This window comes from Rattus norvegicus, chromosome 16 (assembly GCF_021556685.1).
Source record: "Rattus norvegicus strain SHRSP/BbbUtx chromosome 16, alternate assembly SHRSP_T2T, whole genome shotgun sequence".
Classification (NCBI taxonomy): domain Eukaryota; kingdom Metazoa; phylum Chordata; class Mammalia; order Rodentia; family Muridae; genus Rattus; species Rattus norvegicus.
This window is the reverse complement of record NC_141549.1, coordinates 10013359-10035709: the sequence shown is the minus strand read 5'-3', so window position 1 is coordinate 10035709 and position 22351 is coordinate 10013359. Positions and strand designations below refer to the sequence as shown.

The 22351-nt window shown below is 51.4% G+C and overlaps 2 protein-coding genes and 1 pseudogene across 32 annotated transcripts in view; 2 read left to right on the top strand and 1 right to left on the bottom strand.

Annotated features, from left to right (window-relative positions):
- Nucleotides 1–18770, top strand: part of Opn4 (opsin 4) — an 84932-nt gene extending 66162 nt beyond the window's left edge. The window contains exons 3-12 of one of the 3 annotated variants that reach the window (XM_087587460.1): nucleotides 9808–9935; nucleotides 10781–10926; nucleotides 12182–12315; nucleotides 12627–12830; nucleotides 13420–13591; nucleotides 13894–14049; nucleotides 14653–14760; nucleotides 15514–15694; nucleotides 16400–16540; nucleotides 18061–18770. In XM_087587460.1, coding sequence (XP_087443586.1) covers nucleotides 10889–10926; nucleotides 12182–12315; nucleotides 12627–12830; nucleotides 13420–13591; nucleotides 13894–14049; nucleotides 14653–14760; nucleotides 15514–15694; nucleotides 16400–16540; nucleotides 18061–18099 — 1173 coding nt within the window. In that variant the 5' untranslated portion in view covers nucleotides 9808–9935; nucleotides 10781–10888 and the 3' untranslated portion in view covers nucleotides 18100–18770. 3 annotated transcript variants of the gene reach the window in all.
- Ndufaf4-ps2 (NADH:ubiquinone oxidoreductase complex assembly factor 4, pseudogene 2) lies at nucleotides 1928–4344 on the bottom strand (annotated as a pseudogene).
- A 321-nt stretch (nucleotides 18771–19091) lies between the features above and the next one.
- The window catches only part of Ldb3 (LIM domain binding 3), a 64367-nt gene continuing 61107 nt past the window's right edge, over nucleotides 19092–22351 (top strand). For 10 of the 29 annotated variants that reach the window (XM_087588922.1, XM_087588921.1, XM_087588913.1 and 7 more), the window contains exons 1-2: nucleotides 20697–20755; nucleotides 20851–20969. In XM_087588922.1, the coding sequence (XP_087445048.1) occupies nucleotides 20877–20969 (93 nt within the window). In that variant the 5' untranslated portion in view covers nucleotides 20697–20755; nucleotides 20851–20876. 29 annotated transcript variants of the gene reach the window in all.

The following is a 22351-nucleotide window of genomic DNA, read 5'->3' as shown; positions in this document are numbered from 1 at the left end:
CTGAGGACCAGGCGAGTCCAGACATCTCCCCAGCTGGAGAAACAGATCGGGGGACCCTCAGGCAATGGGTGGAGATCTCAAGGGAAGCCTTAGCCAACTCCTGCAATCATACCCCGGACACTGCTGACACTTTATCTTTGGCTCCGAGACTCTGGACGTTGGCTGTGGGCCCTTGAAGTCCTGAGGGGTGTATGGTGACCTTTTCAGGGATGTTTTATCTTGTTTTCATTTTTGTCTTTTTGAAACCAGATCTGTCTATGTAGCCCATCTGGATTGAGGTCCAGATCCTCCTGCTTCAGCGTCCTGAGCGCTGGGGTTTATAGATATACCCAACTATTCCAGAACTTTGGTGGTGTCGTTGGTTTGGTTTGGTTTTTAAGAGATAGGCTAGCCCACGCTACAAACTTACTATAGCCCAGGCCTTAACTCCTGATCTCATTGCCGGGATCACAAGCTCCTCCCACAATGCCCCACTTCCGGGAGTGTTTTTGTTTTTGTTTTTAATGTGTAAAATGGAAGGATTTTATTGTGATACCATAAAAGAAACCATATTTACATCTGCTAGCCACCCAGGAAACATGAGCGAGTACTACTGATTCACATTCATTTTGAATTGAAGGAAGATGGTTTTTGGCGGCATTTTTAATTTGCAATGATTTAAATTAGCTTGTTCTCTTAAACGTCTGTATTGAACCACAAATAAGTAGGTATAGTTTACTCACCGGGACTAGATCTGATAAAGCTTACAAACTTTCGTTCATCTCCCATCTTTGCTGTTACGCTGCCTCCCTTCATCACCATGCTGGATTCCACATCATTTCCGGGGGACTCTCGAGGCAAGTATGCCTGTTTGTTCCCTTGAAAGAACATGGACAAGCCTAGTTCCCCCAACTCCATTCTGTTCTCTGGAAATGGGTTTCATTTGGCAGAATAAGTAAAAATACAAGTAGGATTCTGAGAATCTAAATTCTGGTTTCCTTGCATTGTAACTATAGACAACTCCATTGTATGTTCTGTAGACACCCATTTTAACTACAAGACTCTGTACTTGCCTGGCCTTTTGTCATTTATCCTCACTGTTGTCCTGGAATTTACACAAGCAGAGTTTTACTTTTATAGAAATTCACTTTCAGAGAGGTCAAACAATACGGTCAAGAACCCACAGGTACAGCACACCAGAATGAGCCGAACTCCTATCACCTCATCTGAGATTCTAATACTGGAGTGTACCGTGCTCCAGAGTTTAAGTGATAAATCGGTAGCTTTCTAGGTCCCTTCAGGGATTTATTTTATACTTCTCCCAGCTACATTTTCTCCAAGAATGAAAACAGGTATAAACGGTTGGTTATCGAATCGGATCCTCCTATTTTCACCTGTTCATTCACATTCCTCTCATTTCTAAATTAACGGGAGCTGTCTATTCAAATAGTCTTAAGTGTTGCCCCCCTCAAAAAACTTTTCAACTTACCTATTTCTATTTGCCAGAAGAGAGACAGCTAGCATGTCTCAGACACCACTAATCCTTCTAAAAAGTTATTTCATATTTAAAACCAATTTAAAACATTAAAAAACCCTCATGGATTTTTATTCTGTAGAGTACTGATATATATTTTTCTTCCTTTGCACTCAATTTCCTCTCTTGCTTCACTTGGGGAAAATAGTCGCATGTCTCTGTCCTTAACAGAATGCGTCTTATAGGAGTCAAGAGGGCTCTTGCTTTCAGTGTCTCCTACAAAGAACAAGCCATCCTAAACTGGAAACTGAAACTTAATATTGAATCATTCGGGTCATGAGATCAATACTGCTGACATATATCCAGGAACTATATATACATAAATTAAAAATTACATGAACCATCCTGAAGAGGTTACGGTCCTCAACTCAAAGTAACTTGTATAATTTAACACACGAAAATCAGGGACTCGGAGCTTGGGAGCACACCTAGGAAATCGTTTAGGGATTTTCTTCATTTTGATTGTCTTGCTTTCCTGTCTTCAGGAGGAACGATTTTGACTGCAAAGTAAGGAAATATTGAGAAGGGAATTTACATCTTTCAGTTCTAAATGGTGTCCTTGCGTGATTTTCTCGTCAGTCCGTGTTTCTGGAGAGGGTTTATGATTATTGAGAAGGGTCAGTGCTTCTACAACAGCAATCTTGCCTTTGGGAATGGCCATGAGACTCTTGTCATAGTGATCTCCTATCAGCAGTCTGGATTCCTTTGGTTCTTGCTGTGGTTTACCGTCTTTTCCATTACCAGCAAGAGAGGCACCAGATCTTTGGAATCGACATACACATCTCTTAGTAATGACAGCAGCTTGTTACCTTTTCTAGAAACTTCTTCCTTGATTTCTGGATACTGACTCAGGTGCTCCTGCAGGAGACTGCAGGTGGAAGGGTGCTTGGGTGCATGCATGGAGGGCTTCCTCTAACTGATCTCCCGCTCCGCTTGCTTCTCCGCGTTGAAGTTCCTGAAGGTGGGGGTCACTGGAGCTCCCGTCTCTACCTCATGATGCCCTTAGTTCACTATGCACGTGGGGAGACACCGGCGCAGTGACCCCGGGAGTTTTTAATATACATTTGCATTTAGTGTGTGTGAGTGTATGCGTGTGTGTGTGTGTGTGTGTGTGTGTGTGTGTGTACACGCCTGTTCATATATGCTGAGTCTGGGTGAGTGTGGGTGCACCTGTGTCATGCATGGTACACATGTAGAGGTCAGATGACAAAACTGAGGACTCAGTCCCCACCTTCCCTCTGAGTTCTAGGGAACACACTTTGGTCATCAGGCAAGCGTTCTTTTGTTTGTTTGGTTTGGTTTGTCTTTTAAATATATAATTTATTTATATGAGTACACTGTGATTGTCTTCACACACACCAGAAGAGGGCATCAGATCCCATTACAGATGGTCGTGAGCCACCATGTGGTTGCTGGGATTGAACTCAGGACCTCTGGAAGAGCAGTCAGTGCTCTTAACACTGAGCCATCTCTCCAAACCCAGGCAAGCATTTTTAACCTACGGAATCACCTTGCCTAGCCCCAGGAATGCTGCCTGATGCATAAAATAAAGTACGCAGATAACAAAGGGCACTGGAAACACTGGAGTGATATTACCGAGGGTGACACCCACCATTTGCCATCTTGCTAATATTATTGTCGGTCAGTATCCTCCAACCAGAAGGTCTGACCTCAGGTCTGAGTGGAGGCGTAATTTAGGGCAGTGGCACCCGCAGCCCGCTCCTGCCTGGGATTTCCACTCACTGCAGTGCCACGGTGTGTGATAAGCTTTTCCCAAGTTTATCACAGAGAAGAACTCAAATCTCGGCTAGAGGTTAGTGGGAAGAAAGATGTTAGTTTCTTTCTTATTTGTTCTTCCTTTCTTTGTTTCTTTCTGTTTTCCCCATCCAAGTTCATGGTTCAACCCACACACCTCAGGCTGAGGACCTGGCCCCTCTGTCTGTCCTCTCCCGCACAGCATGTGCCCATCGTCTTCCAGATTCCTCTCCTATGTCCTTCTGCTCTTGACATGCCAGTGTCTGGTTCCCGTCCCTACTCATTGTCCCCGTTTGTCAGAGGCTCGGATGGCACCTGGCAGCAGCCTAAATGCAGGTCTTGATTCTGAGCCGCTGCAGACCAAAGAAGAAGGAAGTTTATTCTCAGCCCTAGCTGCATCAAAGACAGAGTCAGAGCTGGGAGCCGGGATATCTGCAATGCGTGCAAGGTTGTCTTAGGGTTTTACTGCTGTGAACAGACACCGTGAGTGACCAAGGCAACTCTTATAAAGGCCAGCATTTAACTGGGACTGGCTTATAGGTTCAGAGGTTCAGTTCATTGTCATCAAAGCAGGAACATGGCAGCATCCAGGCAGGCATGGTGCAGGAGGAGCCGAGAGTTCTACCTCTTCATCTGAAGGCTGCTAGCAGAACACTGGCTTCCAGGCAGCTAAGAGATGAGTCTCAAAGCCCACGCCCACAGTGACACACCCCACTTCGACAAGGCCACACCTCCTAACAGTGCCACTCCCTGGGTCGAGCATATTCAAACCACCACAGAGGGCGTGATGGGTGCCCAGGGTGGGCACAGAGCAGCAGATAATATTCAAACAGAGAGCAGCGTTTTTAAAACTTCCCAGTGCCAACCGATCAGAGTCCCTGAGGATGGACTCAGGTGCCAACATTTTGAAAAATCCCAGGAAATCACCTGGCAGGTGTGCTGTATGGACAACGTGGTCCTGGTGGAGGGCAGCAAGCTCCCTCCTCTTCATGGCCTCAAGAGACGGAACCTGGACTCTGGGTAAGGCCAATGTCCAGCACTACCATGAGTTTCTTAAAGCAGTTGGGTTTCCACATGGCGCTGCTTTGCTTTTTGACGGGGATACGTTCGGAGAAGTCTGTAAGTAGGTGATTCCGCTGTGTTGCAAAATGCATTCACAGAGTATCACTAGATGAGATTACCTTTATGGGGTCACCGTGTATGTTGGTTCCATAAGCATCACATCATGTGGTACATGGTCCTGCCTTGATCCCGTGGGCAAGGAACTACAGTGTTTGTCGTTCTTCGTCTCTGCCCACGTCTTTGCAACGGCCAGCCAATGGTGGGGCTGAAATGCTACCCAAAGTCCATCTTCAGCAAACAGCTGATGTGCTGGCCATAGGGATGGGCCAAGGTGTGTGGACCACGGGGCACCCACATGGCAGGCTTTTCTAGGCCTATCTTATGTGTGTGGTCAATTGTCAAGTTGTAAGCTTGCTCTGTGGGCTTCCCTCACATGTTCTCTTAGCCTTTTGTCTCCTAAGTCCTCAAGGGCAGTGCCGAGGCCTAATGGGAAGAAGAGAAAATCTGCACTGTTTACAGCTTTGGGATTTCGCTGCCATGTTGACAACCACGGCAAAAGACACCTGCAGTTTGTATGCAGAACCATCCTGGGGCTGCACCAACATAAGCTATGGCTGGTGGGATAGAGCCAGAGCAGACCCAGGTACATAGTCCTGTGGTAGAACACTGTGGTTGAGAAGGTCTCTGAGAGTCCCTGTAGATTTCTATCCTGTTTCATTTCTCTCTGGTACCTCAGCTCTCTCAGCCATTGGATACTGCTCTGGGTCTGGCAGTGGTGGTGCACACCTTTAATCCCAGCACTGGGAGGCAGAGGCAAGTGGGCCAGCCTGGTCTACAGAGCTGGTTCCAGGACAGCCAGATTTACACAGAGAAACTGTCTGGAATAATAATAAAGTAAAAATCGCTCTGTCATCAAGACAAATGGATATTTTCCTCCTCTCCTCACACAGAGACCCTACTTTGTACAGAATGACTTGGATACATAGCTATGATCAGCAGAAATATATTGAGAAAGCATGGTATTTCCCTCCCGTTCTGAAGGAAGTTGATCTCTGGGTCTATAAGCCTCTACATAGCCCTGGTGCTGTGCACAAAGCGGCAGCAAAGCCCTAAGGAATGCACCTCGTTCCTTAATTACCTGGTAACGTGCACTCACTTTCAGTGGGCAGTGGGGTGGGAACAGCGAGCCAGCCACATGGCCAGGGTTTCTGCTCTGTGCACACCCACATGCCCATCGTGGGTGTGTGGCCAAGTTTCGAGTTAAAAGTTTGATTCAGAGGCATTGCTTGTGTGTCCCTAACTCATTCTTATACCTCGCCTGCCCTTCTCCATAGAAAGCTTGCCTGAGGGAAGAGCAGGCTGGGCTCTGAGACACGACCATATTGCCCCCTCCCAAATTAAACATCGAGCTCACCCAGGGTAGCTGCTGTCTCTGATGGTAACCCAGGCTGTAGAAGCTTAACGGATGAATGAGTGCCTCTTTCATGATGGTGTTGAGTGCCTCAGACTGGATTCGCTGTGCGGCACAGATAGACTAAATAAACCCACCATTGGGGGCTGGCCTGAGTACCCAGGGCCAGTGCCCTCAGCCGGGAATGTAGGAACCTCAGGAAAGGCTGCAGATGTCCATGGGGGCAGTCTCACAGGGTGTGCAGACTCTGTCACATTCTCCACTGCTCTTGGGAGTCCTCACTTTCCCCTGCCTGAGTCCTCTGGCTAATGTAGGGTTTCGGAGGAGAGACTGGGGAGCGTTTATGTGAGGGTGTGGGGAGTTAGCTAAAGGAGAAGAAAGCCAAAGGAAACAAATGAATTTTGGATGTCTCAGGGTGCTAACAGGATTCCAGGGTCATTTGTCTGGGGCCTTAGGTTGGGTTAGGATGCTTTGGCCAGGGAAGGAGGGAGATGTTCAGACAGGTTCCACAGCAAAAGGAAGCATAGAGGTCTTTGTTCCTAGCTCCTCCCCTGGGCCGTGAGGAGGAGGCTCCCATTCTCACAGGGTTTGCCAGATTCCAGGTAATGGAAGGCTGTTGGCCTGCTGCCTTCAGGGTTGTGCTCATTATGATACTTAATATTCCCCCTGGAAACAGCTCCTTGGAATTTGCCAGGAGCCTCTGGGTAACCATATAGGCCATGGATGAGGAAGCCAATCCCCAGAGGAGGCCTGGAAGACTTGAGACTGGAATTACAATCCCACCGCCCAGGGTGAACCAGAGATGTCCTGTGCTGTGGATACTGTGGCCATAAATGATGGTGGGGAGGGGCCAGGAGCCTCCTACCTTCTTAGCCTCACAATCAGATTTTCTGGTGAGGATGTTGAGGGCTTTTCCACAGAGGACAAGAATTCTGGAGTTTGGAAGACCCTTAAGTAAAGTCAGCGTGGGGCCCTACGGACAGAATCGTTGTTGCCGGGTGGGTTATATCCCCCCCACCCCCATCCCCAGTGCAGTTTCTCCACACCTACCCAGGGCCCACTGCTGGTCTAACACTAAATGAACACACTCCCGTCACTTTGGCAGCCTCTCACCAGGCTCTCAACCCTCTTAGGATTCCCACTTCCCATGTCCCCAGCAGCACCTCCAGGAAGGAGAGGTTTAAAAAGCTTTTCCCACCTCCTGTCAGGCAAGCTATGGAAGCGTGAAGGGCGGACTTCAAGCAGTAAGGGCTGTGAGCCCCTGGTCTCCCTTAGTACAGCGGCCAGGGGTGGGGTGGGGGTGGGGAGATAAGTGGGATCACTGGTAGATGCTGAAACCAGGATGAGCAGAGACACCACGGAATCTGGGCAAAGCCAAAAGTTGGCACCACAGCCCCTCCCATGACTCAAACTACCATTCTCAAGGGAGCAGCATCTGGGCTTGGGTAAGATAATCAAAGAACAGGAGTGTGGCAGGTGAACTGGAGCCCAGTGAGCCCACGGACGACAGCGGCAGAGGGGTAACAGTGGTGGGGGGATGAATGACACATGGAAGCTAGCTGACGCCCAGTTTGCACTGTCACCCTGCCCCCAGCTCATGTGTCACAAGGCATCTCGGCTGTGAGGATCTTCCTTCCATGACACCCAGGTGGACAGTCCCAACTCCTGGAATTCTCAAGATCCTTCACTCCTTAGTCCTTCTAGCCTCAGGCAAGGCAGTGCACCCTACCGTCACTAATCTCTAGGTGGTTTTGGTGTCTTTTCAAATCTGCTGTTCCCCACCCTTCCCATGAAGTCCTCTAGAACCCAGACCAGCACCTCCCCCTGCACGTAATGTGTGTGGAATTGCCCGACTCCCACAGGCTTCAAGGGGCTGGCCCCCCAGACCACCCCCTGAGAAGCAAGGACCAAGGAGAAAAGGCATTTCCCTCTTGTGCAGTGTGTGTGGGTGCTGCTTTGCTCAGAGGGCCGCAGAAATAAACAAAACAGACCTGTGTGTGGCCTCAAGAGAGAGGGGACCAGGGCTGGAGAGATGGCTCAGGGGTTAAGAGCACCCGACTGCTCTTCCAGAGGTCCTGAGTTCAATTCCCAGCAACCACATGGTGGCTCACAACCATCTGTAAAGAGATCTGATGCCCTCTTCTGGTGTAGCTGAAGACAGCTACAGTGTACTTATATATAATAAATGAATAAATCTTTAAAAAAAAAAAAAGAGAGAGGGGGGACCGGGTGCAATGATGTCACTAAGTGCCGCAGAGGATGCACAGGTGGTTGTGAACACCCCAGGTCCTCAGGAGGGCTTCCTTGATGACACTGACAAAGTCTGTTTGAGCAGGGGACAGGCGAGGACTGGGGAGCTGCACTCGAGTAGAGGCTGGAATTGCAGGCCTTCAGCAATCTTTAGGAAAGGCGGTTTCAATGGCTGCTCTTTCCCCAAGCAAAAAACCCTGCCTGTGACTTCTGCATCCCATGGGTTCAAGCCTCTTTAACCCTTTACCAGATCCTGGATCTAACCTTCAGGAAGGTCCCAAGGTACTAGAAGCTGGTGCTGACAGATACTTCCTTACTCCTCTGGCAGCCGTGACCTGACTGTCTAGGGCAGTGGTTCTCAACCTTCCTAATACTCAAACCCTTCAATACAGTTCCTCCTGGTGTTGGTGACCCCCCTCCCCCCGCCATAAAGTCATTTTCATTGCTACTTCGTAACTGTAATTTTGCTACTGTTATGAACCAAAAATATCTGTGTTTTCTGATGGTCTTAGACAGCCCCTGTGAAAGGTTAAGAACTGCTGGTTTAGTACCTGAGCTCGGCTGCTCCGTACTCTCAGATAAGACTACTGTGGTGAATCATCAGAGAGGAACAATAGCAAGGAGGAGGACCCCAAGCTTGCACTTAGCTCCATGGTATGGCAGAAGCCTGGCCCACACACAGGCATGAGAAGGGCACAGCATACATCCTGATGAGCCTTGGTGTATTAGTTTCTCCAGGAAAAAAACCACCTTTTAAATTTGTGATGATGATGATATGATGATGATGTTGTTGTTGATGATGATGATAATGTGTGTGCATCTGCATGTGGGTAATGTCCATGCTCCTGAAAGAGCCCAGTAGAGTGCTGGAGTTTGAGGCATGGGTGTTAGATTTCAAACTTGGCTCCTCTGAAAGAATAGCATGTGCTCTTAACCCCTGAGTCATCTCTCCAGCCCCAAAACTACTTGACTTTTAAAGATTTATTTATTTATTATATGTGAGTGCACTGTAGCTGTCCTCAGACACACCAGAAGAGGGCATCAGATCTCATTACAGATGGTTGTGAGCCATCATGTGGTTGCTGGGATTTGAACTCAAGACCTCTGGAAGAGCGGTCAGTGCTCTTAACTGCTGAGCCATCTCTCCAGCCCTACATTTTTTTAAAGAGAAATTATCACTATGTCCCCCAAGTTGGTCTCAAACTAATGATACATTATAGCATCTCCCTTTGGGCAGGGAAGTGTGAAGATGTTGTGGGCTCATGGATAGACTCAAAGACAGAATCTTACATAGATTTACTTCCCCAGTGACCACCATGCCTCTCAGAAGAACAGGGGCCATTCCTGATGAGCTCTCAGAAGAGAGGAAGTGCGAAGGACAGAGCCTCTTGCCCCATGTCCAGGAGCTGAGGCTGCTAGTGTCCCCATAGGTATTCGTATGCACATATACACACATATTCATGAAGTCACCATCAGACCCTTGTGGACTGACATCAAGGACCCACTTCGGAGACTGCCAGAAGCAGGGAGCCACTGAGCATGTGTAATCCCCTCCCTACCCTGTACTGCTACTTAAAAGTGTGGAGGGATCCTGCCGCGTGGCACTCATGCCTTTGTGCTTCATTAGACATTGAGCAGTCAGCAGCCCAAACAGCAGCTCCAGGCTGGATCTAGGCTGGGGATGTGAACAGGGAGCCGGTGGGCCAGGCCACGGTGTTAAGGATGCTGTAAAGCCAGCTGGGGACCGATCTGGACAATCCCTGAGCTTCCCATGCCTTTAAGTCCTCCAAGAGCCTGAGCATGAACTCTCCTTCAGAATCAAGAGTCCCTTCAAGCTTAACTCAGGATCCCAGCTTTACCGCCAGCCCTGCCCTCCTACAAGGCATTTGGAACAGCACTCAGAACATCTCCGTCAGAGTCCAGCTTCTATCCGTTAGCCCCACGGTAAGTTTGGGGAGCATGTGTGCACACAGAGACTCCTCCTGTTGCCAGCCTTGCACCCAACTCCTGTTTTGACAGGGAAATAGAAAGGTCTGAGGGCCTTGGGCATCACAGAACTTCTCTAAGCTTTCTCTACACAAAGTGGCTGAGACAAGAGGGCACAGGCGGTGTCTTCATTGGCAGAGATCCTTGGGAGGACCAGAAAGGCAGGCGCTAATCCACCCTTCCTGGTGACATCTATTCTTTCCAGCAATTGACTAGCTCCCCTGTGGGAGTATGCTAGGGGGGAAGGCCCCAGGCTTCTGGGATGCTTCAGGCCAGAGTGGGGTGTTGGGCAGGACAATGAGCAGTCTCCTGCCTCTCCCTAGGAGATATTCTCAGTCCCTGTACACTCATGGCGGAAATGACCTCCCTGCAGCAGCCCCGAGGAACCCAAGTTTTTTTTTCTTCCTCTTTTGCCAGGCTTCAGTGTCAGTCCTCAGTTTTACTCCAGGGGTTGCAAGTTCTCCTTGGTGGCTTGCTACGGGGTGTCCATCCATCAGGAGGGCATGACCCAGGAGCTAGCTCTATAGATTCCTCAAGGTCACCAAAGCTACGCCCTGTTCTGCAGGCATGCATTTGTCCTGCTAACCTCCAGCAGGCCATTTGAGCCTTTCACTTCCCTCTCAGGAGCTCAGCATCCAGACATATATGGGCTCAGAGATAAATTTTGGAAGACCTGCGCTTTTCCCTATGGGCTGGCCATAGCTTTTCATCCATACCTCAGTTTACCCCCTTGCTTTGTTGGGAGCTCACTATTCTTCCCAGGGACATCTGTAGGTGATGCTCTCCTTTCTTTCTTTCTACAGACACCTGGGCTTCAGGCTGCTGCCTGGGTCCCCTTCCCCACAGTCGACGTCCCAGATCATGCTCACTATACCCTAGGCACGGTGATCCTGCTGGTGGGACTCACAGGGATGCTGGGTAACCTGACAGTCATCTACACCTTCTGCAGGTGCCTGGTTGGTGGGGTGGGGTCAAGGGCACTATGCATACCCACACATATAGACAGGACAGAGCACAGGGTAGAAGTGACACCCAGCTCTACCCAGGGCTCCTTAGGATTGGCAGAGAAGCGAGGAGCTTACCTTCTATAGTATCAGGTCTAGGCATCAACTTTCAAGCAGATGAAAAGCGAAAAGTGGCCCAGGGAACCCATTGGGCCTCAGACATAACCTCTGAGGCAAGCAGTACTGTTAGGGTCTTCAAGTCCCTGCTCTCACCTCTGTCATCCTCTGCACCCAGAGGACCCCCCCCTTTCTCTACCTTGAAGAACATCTTTAAACACCAGGATCCTCAAACCCTCCACAGTCACTCCTAGCACCTTGCCTCAGCTTTCCTCCCCACCTGCTGGTGTAACAGGCAGGCTAGGAAGTAAGCAGGCTTCAGGCTCCTCCACAGACAAGTGGAAGAACTGAGCCAGTCTTTTATCCCCTTGAGTGTACATCTCATCTGTCCAGCATGGAGCTGTGGCTTCCCCATCACTGGCCCTTCTCCTGTGTGTGCATTGATTAGAGATGAATCCTAGCTTTGCAACTTACTGATCTGTAATGGGGACTAAGTCCTTTTGTGAGTGCTCTCATCTGGACAATGGGAACCACTATGCCCCCTTTAGGACCAGATATCTTAAGATGGATGGTGTTAGAGGAGGTTGGTGAAGGTACCTGACCCAAGGCCACAACCATAAGTTCTTGGGCCTTTTGCCACCTCAAGTGTGAACTCTGAAGAGACAGGCTGAGTTGGGCAGGGCCAGACGAGGCAGAAGAAGGAGGAAGAGAGGTAGGGAAGTGAGGAAGGAGGCCTGAGAAGGTAGTAAGAAGATATCAGAGCAAATGGGAGGGGGAGAGTAGCGGGACATCGTTGGGAGACTGTGTCCAGGGAGGTTTGTACAGGGAGACACACAGAGGGAGTAATCCAGAGGGTGAGAAGAAAAAAGTGATAGGACCAAGAAGACCAAGGAGAGCCCTTAGTCCATATGATTGGTGGTGTCTGCTGGACTGAGACACAGGTCTGAGGCCCAAGAGCCCCAGCCCGTGTGCATGCATGTGTGTGGGGTTGTGTGTGCATGCACAGCACATCTGTGTGCCTGTGTATGGTTAGCGTAGTAGCATGTGTGTTTATGTGCATGTGTGGAGAGCTGAGGGTGAGGGAGGCCTTCCATAGCCCTGGAAGTATTGGCATGCATGCCCTGACTTCCTCTGACCTCACAGGAATAGAGGCCTGCGGACACCGGCAAACATGCTCATCATCAACCTGGCAGTCAGCGACTTCCTTATGTCGTTCACTCAGGCCCCGGTCTTCTTTGCCAGCAGCCTCTACAAGAAGTGGCTCTTCGGGGAGACAGGTAGGCATTTGAGGTTCCTTTTTGCCTTAGGGAAGAAGGGATCTTAATGGAGGGACGCTGCTGCAGTGGAAGGTGGCCCAGGTGAGGTGATTTTTTCTGGTGGGCAAGTGGGCAGCACCCTGAATCCCGTGACTGAAGAGGAAAGATGAGGTTCTGGTCTTGAGGCCTCTGCCATTCTGGTCAGGTGTGGTAAGCAAGCAGGGTGGAGATAGATGGTTCCGTGTTTTCTGGGAGGTAGGAAAGGAGCTGAGTTTGTCCCATCCTCAGGAACTTTCTTCCCCAGGGACTTAGGGAAGTGGGTTTGCCCACAGGTTGCAAGTTCTATGCCTTCTGTGGGGCTGTCTTTGGCATCGTTTCCATGATCACCCTGACAGCCATAGCCATGGACCGCTATCTGGTGATCACACGTCCACTGGCCACCATCGGCATGAGATCCAAGAGACGGACGGCACTAGTCCTGCTAGGTGTCTGGCTCTATGCCCTGGCCTGGAGTCTGCCGCCTTTCTTTGGCTGGAGTAAGTGCGTTGGTGGAATTAGGGGAGAGGCAGATAGCCTGGGACAAGAAGTTTAAGGAAGGTCGGGTTGAAGAGCTGTCAGACAGCCTCATGGACACCTAAGTCTCAAGTCAGATGGCCGTTCAGTGGCATCACTAGCATCGGGGAAACTCAGCGAGCTTCACCAGGGAGTAGGGCATCAGTCTGGAAACCTGTCACCACACACCAGGGTAAGGGAGTGGGAGCAAGGACAGCATGTTTGACATGTGGTTTGTAGTGAGTCAGACCAGTCAGGGACTGGGCTGTGAGGCCTCCGCAGGGTGGACAAGCTGCAAGACTTTAGCCCTGAGGATCATGACCCCGGGGCTAAAGAGAAGCTAGCTTCAGTCAGGGCTAGAGCGGTGTCCGGTGTCCCCGTTAGAACCAACGTGGGCGTCTCCCTTCACATCTCTCTGTTGCCACCAGCTTTCTCCATTCGGAGCAGGGTAGGCATGTGGCTAAGGGCCAGGTTGTGCTTAGGAACCCCAAGCTCCACCTTTGAAACCCCTCCTGAGCAAGCTACCCTGAGCAGGACCACAGTGAAGGCTGAGCGCCTGTCCCCGGCTCCCAGGCGCCTACGTGCCCGAGGGGCTGCTGACATCCTGCTCCTGGGACTACGTGACCTTCACGCCCCTCGTGCGCGCCTACACCATGCTGCTCTTCTGCTTTGTCTTCTTCCTCCCTCTGCTCATTATCATCTTCTGCTACATCTTCATCTTCAGGGCCATTCGAGAGACAGGCCGGTGAGTGCGCCGCATAGAGGTGAGCCCAAGAAGGGAGGGTCTGCCTGTCAGAACAGAACATGCCCAGATCGGCTCATGCGCTTATGGGATCATCTAGGAACCTTCCGGAGACAAGGCCCTCTGAGGAGGGCTTAGAGACTGCAATCCTGGCAGAACCACTGGGGGGCAGCTGAGGCTTAGTGAAATGAGGACTGTGTGGGAAAAGATGAGCCCTTCTATATGTCCCCAGAGATGGTTCAGAGAGGTTCCCCGCAGTAGTTGTGACCCTGGTACATGCTACAACCCAGATGCAACCTTCCTAGGGCCTGTGAGGGCTGTGGTGAGTCCCCTCTGCGGCGGCGGCAGTGGCAGCGGCTACAGAGTGAATGGAAGATGGCCAAGGTCGCACTGATCGTCATTCTCCTCTTTGTGCTGTCCTGGGCTCCCTACTCCACTGTGGCCCTGGTGGGCTTTGCTGGGTGAGCAGGAGCCCTAGAGTTGTACAGGGGCTGACAGCACAGGCCTCTGCCTCCAACCTGACCCAAGTCAGCCATCCTGACATCCTAGATCCAGCTTTACAACCTTCCCCTTCCCCTGTGCCTCACCCCACTAGGCTTACCCAACTCCCAGAAGCTTCAGAGACATACTGTGGTGGTGGTGGGGGAGCTCTGGCTACACAGAGGTAGCCTGGAAACGTTCTGTCTTGTTGGGAACCTGATGCTTGGGTCCCCCTTAGCTGGATCCATAGGCACACAGATAAGGTTGCTGATACTTAAGAATGGGTTCCTAAGTGGTGCCCACCAGTAAGTAGCTTGAGTCTGGTTGGTAGCTCTGGCATTGGAATGAGATTTTGTTACTTTGAGCTGTCTGAGAACCAATTTTCTTGAGTAGTAACAATGCAGTCTCCTCTAAGGGCCTACCAGAAATTTCTCTAGGACATCTAAGGGGGCAGTGCACAAAAGGATGGGGTTGGCCTGGCTGTGTTGGTTTACACCTCTCTGGTTTAGTTTGGGCCTTGGCAGGGTCTGCCGTAGAGTCAAGCGGGGGTATAGATAAGGGACCACACACCTTCTCTGTCCTAGGTACTCGCACATCCTGACGCCCTACATGAGCTCGGTGCCAGCCGTCATTGCCAAGGCCTCGGCCATCCACAATCCTATCATCTATGCCATCACTCACCCCAAGTACAGGTGTGGCCTCCTCCCGGCCTCCATGGGGGGCATGGAAGGCCTGGGCCTGCCACTGAAAGGCAGGAGTTATCTGTCTCTCTGGTCTCTCATGTGTGTATCAGTTGGGGGTCGTGAAAGTCTTGGCGTGTTAATAACACTGGGAGGGTCCGCAGTTGGCAGGCCCCACCCTTCTTTTGCCGAATCCCACAAGATATCAATGGCTACCTGAGAGGAAGCCTGTCCTAACGACAGGGCTATGTCTTAAGGCAGCCACGGTGGCTCATTAGCAGTGCTTCCTGTGCAAAGGCAAGCCCTCAGACCGTGGCATCCTGCAACGACCCAGCAATCATGCTTGCCTCCTGAGGTAATGTGGTCAGGTTCTTGCTCTACTAAAAAACAAAGTGAAAATGAGGTACTGTTGTGGGCACTCAGAGCACGCTCAGCTTGGAGGTGTCCAGCACTTGCTAATCTCCTGATGCAGGCCTCAGTCAGTCTAGCCTCTAGCACTCTAGCACCCATGGCACCCATTCCCAGAGATGACATCCAAGGCGACCATGAAGTGATGTCTGATTGGTTGAACCCACTACCCCTACCACACCCTGATTCTGTTGTTAATCCCATCAGCCCTGGGAGCCTATCCATCTCTCTCACCTAGCTATCTGTCTGTGCCCATCACCAATGTCTGTCTGTTCACCAACTCTATCCCTGTGTTAGTCTGTCCTTTCCTTCTCCCCTTCTTGTCCCTTCACCCTAACCAGCAACATGACCCTGCAGGGCGGCCATTGCTCAGCACTTGCCTTGCCTTGGGGTGCTTCTTGGAGTATCAGGCCAGCGCAGCCACCCCTCCCTCAGCTACCGCTCTACCCATCGCTCCACACTGAGCAGCCAGTCCTCAGACCTCAGCTGGATCTCTGGGCAGAAGCGCCAAGAGTCCCTGGGTTCTGAGAGTGAAGTGGTAAGTCCCTCCCCTTTCCTTTCCCAACCAGCCCTGGGGATCTGGACCTGGGTGGCAGAGCCACACACTGGCCCTGGGGACACTTCATTCACCCCCACTGCATCACCCTCTGTGGCAAGCAGGAATACCCAGGACAGAGAGGAGACAGGTGGTCTGAAGTTACCTAGCAGCAAGATAGTCTAAACACGGACTTTCCAAGTCACCCATTTCTCCATGATGAGAGCTGGCCCAGGATCCCTGTACCTTAGCACCAAACGCTACCTTGCAGGAGGTGTAAAGAGCTACAAGCTACAGGAAACTGAGATCATTCCTGACTTCAAGCCTTGACCCACCACACCCTCTTGTATCTGAGGGTTAGCATGGCCAGTTTGTCTTCCACTGCTCTGGCCTTCTGCTAAGATATAGAACTATCTACGTTTTTGAACCACTAGTAGAAACCACTTACAGAAAATGAGGAGTCTGTCTCATTTGCAAGCAGAGGCCTTGACTCTCCTGAAGGCCACTGTCTAAATACCTACATGCTTAAGCAGGCCAACACTCTCACAGGAGTACGTTCTTTCCTGCCCTTCGCTGACCACAACTTTGTAAATAATGTCATGAGTTCCCCTCAGTAAATACCTGTGTGTAGGCTGAAGGGAAGGGGATATGAGTATGCTCTAAGTAAGCTGTCCCTCTCACCTCAACGTTGCTCTCCCACCTCCCCAGGGCTGGACAGACACAGAAACAACAGCTGCGTGGGGAGCTGCCCAGCAAGCAAGTGGACAATCCTTCTGCAGTCATGACCTGGAAGATGGAGAAGTCAAGGCTCCTTCCAGCCCCCAGGAACAGAAATCCAAGACTCCCAAGGTAACTGGGCCCAGTACCTGCTGTCTGTGAAAGGGCAGGAAGCCTGGACAAGTAGCCTAAAGAGTGACCAGAAAGGCAGGCTTGCTGTGTGAACAGACCTCTCAGAGTCACCCCACCCCATACATCCCAGCTTCTCCTTGCCTACCTCCAGGACGCTGTGACGCTCAGACATCCGTAGCAGGGTCTAAGTATGATCTGTGTCTAGGGAGTATCTACATGGGACTATGTGCTCTTGAAGATATGGGGCCGACAGCAGAGAACGGCTCGGGCATGTGTGGACCATGTTCCTGGCATATGCTCTCTGCCCCTGGGATTCCTCTGTGCTGTGGGGGTGACAGAGTGTGATGATGTGCACGTCTCTGTGTGGTTCTGATGCTGGACAAACCCAGGGAAGGGGGCCGAAAGCCATGCACACGCTCGCTGCCAATGCCCTGCGCTCAAGATGTCACTGAGAATTCTTGTAGCTATTAAAAGAAGAACAGCTGTCAGCCCCGGTGCCTATGGAATGGAATGTCGATGGTGATTAGAGAAGGCCATATTTTGGAACACTGGAAATGCCAAGAGCACAGGCGCCCAGGCAGCCCTCCCCCACCTCAGCTGACAGTTCCTCCGCCCTCCTCTCTCGTACACAGCAGCCCCCGTCAGCCTCTGGGTGTTCTGAGGCTTCCACGGCCGCTCTGGGATCATAGAGTGTCCTGTTCTCCTCCCTTCACGCTGCTTTCCTATGAATAGCCTGCCGATGCTTCTGACGTCAGAGAGCTCCCGTTCCCCTATATTGTATCCCAGGCAGTATACACAACCACAGAGGCCAGGGAAGAAGCCTGACAGTGGCCTATGCTGGCCAGGAAATGCTTGAAGACATAATAAGGTCTATCTTGGACAGAGGTGGGACCACCAGGAGGGGCTTTGGGCATGGAGGCCAACCATCAGCAGTTGTCAAACATAAGTGACAAGCACTACCATCAGGTTACAAGCACACAGAGGCACCTCCCTGAGGTCCCCTGGTAGAAGGGGTTGAGTTATTGACATGAACATCCTGAGTGGGGTTCAGGAGAAGGAAGTTGGTGTCCCGGAATAGGGTGGTGGGTACAGCAAGTGTGAGGTGAACTTCTAGAGGAAGCCCGCGCTACAGGTCAGGAAAAAGGTGAGTGGGTTAGGGCAGCACGGATGAAGGGGATGCCAGGCCCCACACACACTGGGGACTGCAGAAGAAAGATAAACTGGGGTGGGCAGCGGCATAAGGAGTTTGAACCTCAGGAGTTCAAGAGTCTGAGGATATCCCAGGGATTATTCTGAAAACAGCCTAAGATTGTGCTGGCTCCTTCTTTGGGGTGCGATCCTTGAGAAGGTCCACCCCTTTGGGGGTGTGGTCCTTGAGAAAGGTCAACACCCAACCTTGACGACAACCCGGCTCTTCCCACAGTTCCCTTCACTCGTCAATGTTCTCAAATAGGAAGAGGTCTTAGGAGGCCCTGTGAAACACTCCTAGAGATGAACAGATGTGTATTATTTATTTTCAGACCAAGAGACACCTCCCCAGTCTGGACCGAAGGATGTAGGATGCCCAGTCCCGTCCCCTCCCTATCACATGCACAGACCCGGGATTATCTCACAAGCCTGGAAGCTTTGAAGGTGTTCCTGTCACTCGTGCTACACTGGACACACTCTCCAGCTCCTTTCCACACCATGAAGCACCGTCGCCGCTTCTCAGCTCGGCAGCCACACCTGGGCTCCGCCTGAAGCATGAACCCAGGTTTTCCTTTCCAGCTTCGCTTCCAGCAGCTGTCGCCTCTCCTCAGACGCTGTATGCCGCGATTGTCCAGGCAAGGACAATGGCGATGGCGCTGGGGAACACGTCATTTATTTATGAGCCAAGCATCTTAGCCAGCCTTTGCAACCAGGCCGGACATCTCATTGGTTCAGAAAGTTCTTTCCTGCGTCTCCTGCTGCCAGTGCTCAAAAGCTGAAGACAGACTCTGCTTTGTGCACCAGGAATACTTTGGCTCTAGCTCCCCCATAGCATTCACGGTGTTGCCCACACTCATATGTTCGCGGGCACCGGCAGGCACATAGGTACCTATTTGCATGCACAGCCAGCACATGTGTGCGCACCCTGCACGTACTGTTTCGTGTCAGTGGTCTAAGTTCCTTCCAGATGTGGATCTGACAAGGCACGGGAAAATAAAAAAAAAAAAAAATTAAAAAAACAACAACAAAAATAACAAAAAAATCGGGGTCTCGTGTGGTAAACATGTCTCCTGGTGCTTCAGTAGAGAGAACAGGGCCTATTCTTGCCTCCAGCAGTTTCTTAAGTCTGTCCCCTAGATTTCCAGTTTTAACTCTCACTCCAGTTTAAACCCATCTCAGACTCTAGGGGAGGGAAACAGAGGAGGGACCGAGGCCAGTATGGCCCCTCCACCCCTCCCCAGTGACGTGTGGAGCTCAGCCCGGCCCATGTGTGCAAGCTGTTCTCCAACTGGCTTTGGATCTCCCAGGGGAGGCAGAGGGAGGCTGGCCTTCCCCTTTAAGAGCATCTCCCCTCCCTTAACCAGAAGTTATCAGGCAGTGCCAGAGGCCAGAGAAAGAGCCTTCGGCTCCAGGTACAACACTGCTGGGGCTCCAGGCCCAGGGTGAGCCCTTTCTTTCTGATTATGCTGTGTGGTTGGATCTTCCCCAACTGGGATTGACACATAGCCCCGGGGAACAAGGGGATGGATGGGTTGGTACAGAGGACGGAATGGGAGAGGGGTGGGGGGATGCTGGCCTCTTGTTCATGAAGGTGGAGTTGCATGGTACAGGAACAAAGAGTCCCCCCAGCTCCACACTGCTTCCACCTTGCTAGTTTTGGGACCTTGGGCAAATTACCAAGGAGCCTGTATCATCACCACTCTTGCCATGCACCCCATGTATGGCAGGCCTGGGGTGTGAGGGCTGAGTTCCAGCAGCTAGGAAATTACTCACACTCAGGCCTGTACTGAGCCTTCCAGGTTACTGTCTTCGAGAGGGTCAGCAAGAAGTCACCCCATCTTCCCTGAACCTCAGTTTCCCGAGCTGGGGAACTAGACCACATGAGACGTGAAGTCTCTCTAGTGGGAGGGCAGGTTTCTAGGGGCATCTTAACCCATACGTCACTCTGGTTGAAGTTCCAAGGGCGAGGGGCCCCCACCCAGAGCACACTGTCTCTGGGGTATGGGCTGAACATGCCACACGTGCTTCCCTTCCCTGCCCCTTCTAGCTCCGTGTCCTAGCAGCTGAACAAATGGTACAAATGGCCCTTCTCCCTACCCCCCGTTACTCCTGTGGAAAGGGCACGGCGCCTGGCATGCAGTATGGGCAGCTGTAGCTAGCCATGCTACTGTCAAGTTTTCCAGGGCACAAATGAGACAGGAGAGCCAGGAATAACTGCCTGGGCCCCAGAGGGTCTAGAGGAGTGGGACAATCCCAGACTCGGCCTAAGACCTTTTTCCTGGGAGTCAGGCAGCACCCCCTATTTCAGGCCAGGGCTTTGGATGATATTATAGCTACTAGGAGCCCATTATCTGACATGAGTCCCATTGGAATGAGCTCAGGCTCCTATGGGACCTGAGTCCATTCCCTGTGTGACCTTGGAGAATATATTTAACTTCTCTGAGACTTGGCGTTTACAATCTCTTAGGACCCTGTAGAAGCTGGCATAAAGAGTCCTTTTCTGAACTTGGCCATGTTCAAAGCCCTGACATTACATGGTCATTTTTACATCTAGACCCATAAAAGCGACCCAGGAGCCAGTCAGTACTCTTCTGAACTAAAGCATCTCTTTCTGACACATTGGAGGCTAATCTAAGTCCAAGGCCCCGGGGGTCCCCCACAATGGATAAGGTGACAACTCATGTCCTTAGGGACAACAGAATAGCAAAACCCCTACCTAAAGCAGACCCACTGACTACAACAGAGCGTGGGCTCTGCAGAGGGCGCAAGAAAAGCCAATCTTCAATGCTTGCCCCTTGGGGATGGGTGCTATGGGTGCCTGACACCCCTCCCCAGGGACTATATTAGCTGCGTGAGTCATGGTGGACCGGCTGGGAGGCCACGGGCAGGCGGGCCCAGTGTAGGGTTACAGTCCATTTATGGGCGCAGCAAGGGCAGATATCAGTGTCGATAGCATTCTCTCCCAGCTATTCTTAGGAGCTCTGCACAGCCTGACCAGGCAGCAAGGAACACAGCAGGCAAGGCCAGGTATTGGGGTCTGGGTCCAGGAGCAAGGATAGGGACTAGAAAGACAGGCTGAGTAAGGGTCCTCTCACCTGACTCTTCCTACTATTTGTCTGCAGAGGAAGCCACCGCTGTCGGCACCAGTATGTCTTACAGTGTGACTCTGACTGGGCCTGGGCCCTGGGGCTTCCGTCTGCAGGGAGGCAAGGACTTCAATATGCCCCTCACTATCTCCCGGGTAAGTGCACATTGCCCACAGCCTCATTCCCAAAGGGGCGGGGCATTCTTGAAAGAGGGAATGCTCATGCCCATCTGTCTGTCAGTCTATCTGTCTGTCTGTCTGTCTGTCTTCCCCAGGGCTCTTGGAGGGCAGAGCCTGCCCTATTCCTGGTCTGAAGTCCAGGACTGGAACGGTCTCCTTATCTTGGCCACAGATGAATTTGCTCACCCCGGCTTGTTCGTTGGACTTTGCCCACCTAAGCAAGATGTCACAGGCAAATAGCTGGCATTTTGAGCTGAGAAGGAAATGCTGAGTTTGCAGAGTCCATAGGCTTGTGGGTAGAGAGTGCAGGGCCTTCCCCTGCACGGTAGGCTTGGGGAATTTCCCAAGCTTGGAATCCCTTCCTAGAAGCAGGCAGCTGCTTAGGAAAGAACTTATCTATGGTGAAGAAGGCAGGTACCAGGCAGGCAGATGGACATTGCTGCCCCATTGTCATGTATAAGTCCACTCGAGAAATGGCACTGTCTGATGGAAATGGCACTGAATGTCAGAGGTTGTGGGGACAGCTCCTGTGAGCTGGAGAAAAATTAAGGCCCAGAAAGGCCAAAATGTAGACATACTTGAAAGGCAGAGAAGGGCTTTCGTTGCTACCATAGTCCCAGCACCTAGGCCATAGACTGGTGCTATCTGCTCAGTATTTGTTAGATAAGGGTACCCTACGAGTCCTGGTAGTCCTGGGACAGAAGGCCCCATGGCTTAGGGGGCCTGAGAAGCGTACTGAGAACTGGTATAACCTGCTTGGTGACAGAGCCCCTGGCAGGACTGAGCCGGGCTTAAGACGCAGAGTTAGACTCCAGGATGTCACTGTGGAGTTGGAGGGTGGAACCGGGTGGAACCGGACTGCTGTTTCTTCCATACAGTGGTAGAGACTTGCCTTGAACCCAGGGCTCACACTGAGTGGCAGTGGGGAATCCCGGAAAGTGCTTGACAAAGGGCCCAAAAGTCGCTCTGAAGCAGTCTCGGTCCTCACGGTCCTCACGGTCCTCACGGCACTTTTAAGCGAGGCACTTCAAGTAGCCTTTGTGGAAGGATGCTGTCCTTCACCTCTCTGCTGCAGACCTGGAGTCTCTGCCCTCCAAACACACTGCCCTGAAAACCACAGGGCCCCCTATTAAGAGGATACCCTTAACCATGTCCGTCTTGCTTGATGATGTGGTGACATGTGGATATGTGAGTCCAGTGGCTACCCCCAATCTAGGCTCAGCATAGTCCCCACTCCTGTAGTATAGGTTTCTCCCTGTATAAGATAGGACCTACCCCCATCCTCCTCACGTACCCTCTGGCCTCCTATGTCTAGGGTTGAGCTCACAGTCCCCAAAGCCCACCATCCCCAAGGCTTG